This window comes from Pseudomyrmex gracilis, unplaced genomic scaffold, assembly GCF_002006095.1.
Source record: "Pseudomyrmex gracilis isolate BER0280 unplaced genomic scaffold, ASM200609v1 scaffold_314, whole genome shotgun sequence".
Lineage (NCBI taxonomy): Eukaryota > Metazoa > Arthropoda > Insecta > Hymenoptera > Formicidae > Pseudomyrmex > Pseudomyrmex gracilis.
The window spans coordinates 81823-90556 of NW_018020898.1; the positions used below are offsets into that span (position 1 = coordinate 81823).

At 30.6% G+C, this 8734-nt stretch overlaps 2 protein-coding genes and 1 non-coding gene across 4 annotated transcripts; all 3 read right to left on the bottom strand.

Annotated features, from left to right (window-relative positions):
* Positions 1 to 1169: 1169 nt before the first annotated feature.
* Positions 1170 to 3887, bottom strand: LOC109860021 (peptidyl-prolyl cis-trans isomerase D). 2 transcript variants are annotated; one of them, XM_020438854.1, is made up of 7 exons: positions 3866 to 3887; positions 3375 to 3476; positions 3158 to 3295; positions 2733 to 3031; positions 2510 to 2644; positions 2157 to 2411; positions 1170 to 2097 (listed from the first exon to the last, which is right to left on the bottom strand). In XM_020438854.1, the coding sequence occupies exons 2-7, from the start codon at positions 3469 to 3471 to the stop codon at positions 1855 to 1857; spliced, it is 1167 nt and encodes a 388-aa protein (XP_020294443.1). In that variant the 5' UTR covers positions 3472 to 3476; positions 3866 to 3887; the 3' UTR covers positions 1170 to 1854. The 2 variants fall into 2 exon arrangements, with proteins under 2 accessions (XP_020294443.1, XP_020294442.1); XM_020438853.1 differs by lacking the exon at positions 3866 to 3887 and adding an exon at positions 3567 to 3736.
* Positions 3888 to 4232: 345 nt separating this feature from the next.
* Positions 4233 to 4304, bottom strand: Trnaq-cug. Its single transcript has one exon. It is a non-coding gene; the product is annotated as a tRNA-Gln (tRNA).
* Positions 4305 to 5848: 1544 nt separating this feature from the next.
* Positions 5849 to 8113, bottom strand: LOC109860016 (NEDD4 family-interacting protein 1-like). Its single transcript, XM_020438847.1, has 6 exons — positions 7898 to 8113; positions 7262 to 7429; positions 7047 to 7187; positions 6718 to 6841; positions 6430 to 6615; positions 5849 to 6331 (listed from the first exon to the last, which is right to left on the bottom strand). Exons 1-6 carry the CDS (start codon positions 7898 to 7900, stop codon positions 6228 to 6230), a joined length of 726 nt encoding a protein of 241 aa, XP_020294436.1. The 5' UTR covers positions 7901 to 8113; the 3' UTR covers positions 5849 to 6227.
* Positions 8114 to 8734: the final 621 nt, after the last annotated feature.

Consider the following 8734-nt stretch of genomic DNA (forward strand, 5'->3'; position numbering starts at 1 on the left):
TATTCAATTCAAAAAACGCGCGTGTATTTAAGAATTGATATTCAATTCAAAAAACGCGCGTGTAAAAATTTACACGCGAACAAATATATATATATGCATATATATATATATATATACGCAGTTTTTCCGCACAACATCCTGCGATCGGCTCGGATGACCGTAATTATATTTCTTAAATTATATCTTGTTGTCAAGCTTTCGTTTGTTTAAAAAAAAATAAAATAAAATCGTAGGATCTATGTATATACATATATATTTATTGTCCATAAAAACCATACTTCTAAAATCTAATTAATTTGTAAAGCTTTCTTCTATGTGCACACTTTTATTTATTTATTTATTTATTTAGTTATACGTAAAACGCAAAAGTGTTGCTTTCAATGGGCGCAACCCAAAATACCGAAGATTTATTCAGAATATAATAGAAACATGATATTGAATCTAGTCAATATAATAGCTTTTACATTTAGATACACTGTAGATATTCACTTGCGAGAATTGTTATGTAGATATTATCTAACGTTGTGAAATAAACATTACGAGACGTTCATTATAAAATATGCTAGTACAACAAGCACGATTTAAAAGCGACGCAAAAAAAAAAAAAAACCATGTGATTTTAGTTCTGTAATTAACGATTCCACCACCTTGTTATATTTATGTGCGACAAAAATTCCTGTCTAATCGAGAATAATATTCTGCAAATATACGTATATAAAGCTTTAATAAACTTGATATTATAAATCTAATACAATTGTATAAATTTATTCTACATTATTAATAAATGTTTTTCCAACGTGTTTTTTTTAAATCAAATATTACTTGCAATTTACAAGATTATAGCGAATCGTTTATAATAAGATTTGCCTCAGCAAAACAGATAGCTTATAAATTTATAAATTGTTTTTCGAAAAATATATGTATAAATTACTTGATAAAAACCGACGAATTTCTTAACAACAACAGATATTCATTATATTAATTTGCGAGACAAGAATGAAAAAGAAACAGCTGTGATATTACATTTATTTCTCATATTTTTTGACAACATACCAAAAAGATACACATGTTCTTATTTCACATATTATTTACAATTGTGTTTTTATAAAAATATACATTCAGAGCATGTTATATATTATCAACCACGAATATTTGATATTCCTGAAATATTTCTTTTTTTGTTTATACATTTTTTTTCTATCTAAACATTTGTTTTAAACATTTATGTATATATATACACAATAAACATTTGATTACTAAATATCCTTATGTTTGTTCATTTTTGTTCAATAAATGTATGATACATTGCTACTGATACAGTTAGTTAGTACATTACTACCACATCATTACGAAAGCATGCTTTTTGATGCGTCTTTGATTATAACTTTTACCATCTAGAAATCTTAATTTTATTAATCTTACATTTACGCGTATATAAAATTATATAAAACTTAATTTCTCGTCTTAAATAAAGACTGCCATATTATTGCTATATAAAAGATATATAAAAAAAAAAAATGAAATAAAAAACAAAAACATGATTGTCAACCATTTTACTGCACTTGTCGTGTTGATTAACACTAGAACTACTGCAAGCAGTCAAAATGACTGACTGGTAACTTTTCATTTCAAAATTACTCAAAAATTAATGGCTTTGCATTTTAGAAATTTTTAANGACAAATTGATAAACTTAATTTTTTATATATTGCAAAAAAGTCAAAAAATTTCTGAAATGCAATATTATAAATTTGAGTAAGTTTTATAAATAAAAATCTAAAACTGGTCATTTTGACTGGCCAGTGAAATCTAGTTTTAAGCGATGCTAAGTGGAGAGTCGACAATAGTTAAAATTTTTAAACAAATATACAAGTGTATTCTNAATTAAACATTTTTTGACACGTTGCTTTCTCAATTTCTAAATAAGAGTTTTCCATCTGTTTTGATTTTCTTATTTCTTGTATAATATCTTTGTTATTAGGACATGCTTCAAGTGCTCGTTGCAAATCTGCTAACCCTAACTTGAATTCGCTCAAATTAATATAGGCTTGGCCTCGTCGAAATAACGCTTTGCTATTAGTACCGTCCAATTGCAGAACCTGAATAAAACAAATTCGTACGTGAAACAATATTAATTTTTTCATAAGATATTACTTACCTCGTTACAAAGATCTATGGCTTCGCGAGGCTTGTTTTGCTTTAATCGTACAGCAGCTAAATTCAATAANAGAATTGGTTTGAGATCCGCCAATGAAGCATACAATGTATCCGGCATGTCTTGCTTCGCGCTCATCCAACGATAATAGCGTAATGCTTTCTTGTACTTTCTGGCAGCGTCAACAAAATTCTTCTTAAAAAAATAATCATTTCCTGAGTTTTTTATCTTCNTTATGACTTCCTCCATATATTTGTGCTAAAGGTGTATATGTCAAAAGTTTAATATACAATAGTATCTGAAGTATAAATTTTTATAAAGCTTTGTGAATATATAATAACAAAAAGTTGATTTACACTGAGCTTCTCAACATTGGAGGAATAATCCCAATCTTCGGGCCATGATGTATAAACATCTTCGGATCCATCATTTTCTTCCAATCCCCAACTTTCATCTCTTTTCAATTCTCCACAATCAACTATACTTATTTTCTAAACAAACCGGTAGATCAATCTATAGTTGATTGTTGAAAGAGTGCAAAAATTAATTTACTCTCATGTTTAAGAAACACAGTCTTACTTGGACCGGAATATCCTTCACAGTCTGTATTTTAGAGATTTCTAATACAACACCCATGCCTTTTATTATTTTTCCAAATACTACATTGGTGTTATCCAAATGTGTGGAAGGTTGAACAGTGATGATAAATTGAGAACTATTGGAATTTGGCTGTCCCTCATTTACCATGCTTAGTAGTCCAGGTTTTCGATGTTTGTATATAAAATTCTCGTCTTCAAAATGTGAGCCATAAATACTTTCTCCACTGGTACCGTCGTAATTAACAATATCTCCTCCTTGGATCATAAACTGCGAAATGACTACAATCGAGTTGTAATAACAATCAACTGCTATCAACTGTTTTTTTTTTTTTACTATGTGACTCGAAAATTTCTATTACTTAATTAGCAGAAGATTTATAGATTAAAAGTTTCAAAAATGCTTACGCTTGTGAAAAATACTCCCTTTGTAGTGTAATTTTTTGGCTTTTANACCAGCTCCTTTTTCGCCGGTGCATAATGCGCGAAAATTTTCGGCAGTTCGNGGCACAACTTTTTTAAATAATTCTATAACAATTCTTCCGACTGTATAGATATGAGTAAACGTAAAAATATGAGTCTAATATCTGTGTACATTATATTATAACCTCACGGACGGACATACCTTTCTCGCTGTCGACTGCAACGTCCAAAAAAACCACGGGATTATCTTTATCGGATGTAATATAATCAACTTTGTTGTATTCCCCGAAGCTTTTCATGTTTTCTGTAACACATAATTGGCAAAAAAAATTTATGCTTAATAAGAGTGAGATCGTATGTAAATAACTTCACTAATTTTGATCGTAATGTATACCCGCTTAGTTAATAATATGTATTGGTTTGTATATAGGTATGTACTAACAGGGGCGGTAATGGCTTTACATATAAAATTGTACTTTTCATTGTTTAAGGTATTATTGAGATATTGTGATGCAATTAACGCATCCCCGCCTTTGCCTGCGCAACTACGTACGTATTGCGTAAACACAACACCAAGCAGTTTCAAGTTAATTTTTGTGAACAATCAACATAACTAATTGATTATTTTNAATGATTTTAAATTTGATGACTATATTGATAAGTAAAAAACTATGTTTTAACGTAGAAATCTACCTGTATCTATAAGAATACTCGAACGTCAGTTACACACTCTCTACGTAAAAATCCCATAATAAATTTAAATTAAAAAATTATAAATTTTAATTGTTGTACACACAGAAAAAAATGGATTATCTTTAAATTTACACCAATAAGCGCGCGTTAATATTTNAATAAAACATAACAATTGGCTTGTGACAAAATAAGTTGTTTCTTTTTGTTATATTGTTGTATCGTTCTCTAATAAAAAGGTGCGGAGAAAAAAAATGTTATCTTATATAATAATATTATGCGAGCTACATAATCGAGTTTTTTTATAAATAAAAATTTAAAACTGCTAAATTTGTAAAATAAATAAAAATAACAAGAAAAAAATGATGGCAGGTCCCACCGAGATTTGAACTCGGATCGCTGGATTCAGAGTCCAGAGTGCTAACCATTACACCATGGGACCAACACACTAAACTTGTACTAAACACTAGTTATATAGTGCAAGATTTTTTAGAAAAATTAATATAACTTATAATTGTAAAAATCTAAAATATAGATTAAACTCAACAAAAATATATATATATATAATCTTATTACTGACGTGTTAGTATAACTATTACTTTTAAAATGTATGACCGAATGATAACAATGTTTTTGTTGATAAATAGGTTTATTCATTGATTGTATTTGCAAAATGTTTATTGAAAAACATATTGTGCAAAGATTTAAATATTTGTGAAAAGATGCACAAATCGTTTCGTAAAAACTGTATGTGTCTGGATGTGTGTGTGAACTACACTTCGTATAATTGTGTGTTTTTTTTTTAAAGTTAAAACGAGGAAAAAGGAACAATATTTTGGATAACTGTTTTTTTTCCGTTTTATCTTTAGAATAGATATTAACAATGAAAGTTTTCATAAAATAACGTATAATCGCGCACATATCATTTTGTGATTATAATAAAATTTTAAATACATATATATATGTATTATATTATACCCAGCAAACATTTCGGTCACAGAACCATATCCATCTGTGTCCTCAGTAGGATATGGTTTGGTAATCATGTCTGTCAACATGTGAAATGTCAAAATGCGACCAAAATGATGACAGAGTCTGCCACAAGCAAAGCGAAGTCAAATTATCGCCAAAGTGAAGCCAAAATCCGGAATAGGTTTGGTCATCGTCTGTTGGCGCCAAATTGCAAACAGTGCGCACGTATACACGAACAGACCTGCTTGGCGTTTGGTGGCAATCTGTCGTCAATGCGTTTAACAGATCAACCCGATTTTTGTCGTAAACAGATCTCTGGTACGGTTTTGCGGACTGTTTGGTCACATTATTGCTAAAAACAGATCTGCTTGCAATCGACCATCTATTTGTTGTCAATTTCACTGACATATATGGAATCGTTTTGACCGCAATACTCTCATGTATATTGCCAACAAAGTTGTTGCGTTTTTTCTTTTTGTGTGCTAACAGTTTTGGCAGTGTTTCCGTATTGTAGCATTTCTGCAAACAATTTCTGTTGCCAAGGTCTGCGCCGAAATTGTCAAAAACAGAAATTGTTTGCTGGGTATATATATAATTTTTATATCTCATAATTGAATAAGAATTTGTCTTACATATGATATATATAATGTATATATATAAATTATCATACTATAAACAAACAAAAACTATCAATACACTTATCATATATTTATTAATATGTTTATAGTAATCAAATCTCTAGAAGCTCTCTCTCTCTCTCTCTCTATGTATATATATATATATATATGTGTGTGTGTGTGTATCTCGCTAGAATGTCTTGTATACTATCAGAACTTTTCTGTTCTTTATTATTTTCTCTGATAATAGTAACGAGTTGTATACTTCGTTTCTTCGTACGACTCACCTAAACTCACTTAATACGACGATTTTTTGCATGAATTGCAGATTGACATACACTCCATGTACTTCAGACATTTGTATTTGAATGAACAACGCAAAAAATGAATAAATTCATCGGTTTTCAAGCATTGTTTATATTATTTTGAGCAATAAAAATGTACAATTCTATTTTTCCATCTACCTTATAGATCATCACAAAACAGTTTATTTTGTGAATCAGTATATATGTGCAAAAACTCAAGCTTCTTTGTTTGTCATTCGCATATTATCTGTTTTTTAAATATATATATAGTGAATTTGGCAAATTGAATTCTAAAATTTTTCTCTTTTTTCTATATAGATACACAATTAATGATAGATATTATGTTCTACATGACGACGCTCTTTCTCACAAGGATGTCGGTTATATATTATACAAATATACGATTCCATATAGAAATGTTGTTTGCTCTGAAGCCAAGTTGAATAGAAAGTGCAGATTGAATCGATTTTTTTAATAGAAAAACAGTAAACGCTCCTGTGCGCTGCCGGATAATAGTCGCCAACCGCGTTTGATATTCAGATATTGAATAATGGAACGTACACAGATTAAAACTCCTGAAACAATAGTTATATATTTTGCAATTCAAATAGAAATGCGAAAGTGAAGTATTTTTTTTTTTTTTTTTCAAACATTCTGTATAAATTATACAAACCAAATGCCATTATCAACCACCATAACCATGAGTTCTCTCGCGAAGCAAGATCGGTGGAATGCTTGACGATGAGTGTCCACTTTGTTAAAGACAATCCGAAACCAGCTAATGCACCATATCGAGAGGCAATAGTATGGCAGAAACACATTAGTAAAAGAAATCCAATCCAGTTGAACAAAAATGCGACTAAAAAAAAAAGATGCCAGATAATACATTAGGAACACAAATTAACATTATTTGTAGCTTTAAAACAGATCAAAATAGAGAATATAATAAAAAATACATTACCAAGAAATGCTGTGAAGAACATAAAATCTGTTCCAAGTAAACCACTCTCTGGATCTCCTTCTGCGGCTTCTGTATCTATAGCCAATATTGTCAGAGGTTGTTGCGGTGATCTAATATTCCCTGACTGCAAAATAATTTAGTTTGTAACACTTATAATAAATTAAAATTATACAAAAAAAATTAAATTTGTACGATTTCAAAACTATATAATTCAAAATATTATATATAATATACATTATATATATTATATATAATATGCATACATATATATATATATATATGCAATTACATGTTATATATCAATATAATTATATATGTAAATTATATACCATATGTACTTGAGGCTGGGGCTCGCCCTGCAGAGTCTTTTCACGTTGCACCTCTTCATAACTGGGCAATTTGGTAGCAATTTCATAAGGAGGTGGCGCGGTGAAATCTGGTTTTGGTGGTGGAAGTTCTTCGCCTTCAATCTATAAACATAAATTTTATTATCTTGAGAATTATTTAAGTCATTATTATCATTGTTCCACAAATGTTAAATTACCATTTGATTTGTTGTTGTAGCATATAAACCAGTATTAGTACTGGAATGACCATGTATGCCGACATGTATAAAAGGCATGGCTACGGTAACTGTTGGAATTTCATTCTGATTTGACGGTTCACTATTGGTACTCTCCCCGCTGGTAGTTTCCCCGCTTGTCTGAGGCGGCTATAAAGAACAACACGTAGAAAGTAGACTTCAATATACAATTTACGAATTGCGTGGCTGCCAAATATTTGTTTTGCCAAAACAACTGTGATACAAGCTTCTATTAAATCAAAATATATATGTTTTTAACATCAACAAGAGACAAATGCAACTTTCGATTCGCAGTTTTTGATAAAAAAACATAGCGTAATAATATCGAAAACACAATAATTAAATGACGTAAACGCGCGAAGTTGTTTCAGTGTTATGCGACAGAAAATATTAACGATCGCGAGAGATAGAAAATTTTCGTCAAGCGTAGCGCGAATCGACGAGATGTTCCCGCGAGGTGACGAGAAATATAAATTTTTCGAATATTTCGACGCGAGAGAAAGATTAACTGAATCGAGAAAAAATTTGCTGATCGAAAGCTATTCCGCGACCTCCTACTCTTCTCTGTCACGGGGTGTCCAGCGCGTATGTACGTACCATGTTGTGACAAATGTTGTTGTCTATCTCTGGTTGGGTTTGTACGAGGCAGCTGAGAAACAGTATCGCTGATGATATTATATGAGCACGGCACGGAAGAGAACGGGCACAGGTTTACAAAACGCAAAACGTTGCTCTTCCAAAACGGCAAAAATCGTTTGTAATCGATGGCTGACAGTTCTATACGGACACACAGCTGGTGTAAGTCGTAATCGACGTGACACGATTCGCAATTGACTAATCGCACGTCCATCATTTTTGCCGTGTTCAGCAACAGAACAAGGCCGCTTTACAACAATCGAACGTGATTGGCTGATTACTTTGAGAATCAAAAAGTCAACATCAATATTGACAAAAACGACAAGTTAGCACAATTTTACCGCTGAAGGCTAATATTAGTTATTAATTTATTATTATTAATATTTATTAATATTTATTAGCATTCTGTATGAATTTAAGAATTGAGATTTCAATTCAAAAAATACTCACTTGTAAAATTTACAAGTAGAATTCGTTACATGTATATATATATATATATATATATATATATATACAGAGTGTCCCAGAATTGCCGTACAATCTCTCGTAGACAGGTAGAAGGAGTAAAACTGAGTCGAAAAGTCCTGAACTATTTTTTTCTATTATTTATAAAAAAGGAGTAATTATTGAGTAAATCAGGCCAATCAGCGCCTGGCTAAAGATCTGCGCTGATTGGCCTGATTTACTCAATAATTACTCCTTTATTATAAATAATAGAAAAAAATGGTTCAGAACTTTTCGACTCAGTTTTACTCCTTCTACAGGGTGATTCAGAACAACCCGTTATCTTTGAAAATA

Bases quoted from the DNA above. Each gene is read 5' to 3' on its own strand.
- LOC109860016 (XM_020438847.1), bottom strand. The intron at 7,188-7,261 runs GTAATTTAACAT...TTATGTTTATAG, and splicing joins CTACAACAACAAATCAAATG to ATTGAAGGCGAAGAACTTCC. The intron at 6,616-6,717 runs GTAATGTATTTT...TTTTTTTTTTAG, and splicing joins GTTCTTCACAGCATTTCTTG to TCGCATTTTTGTTCAACTGG.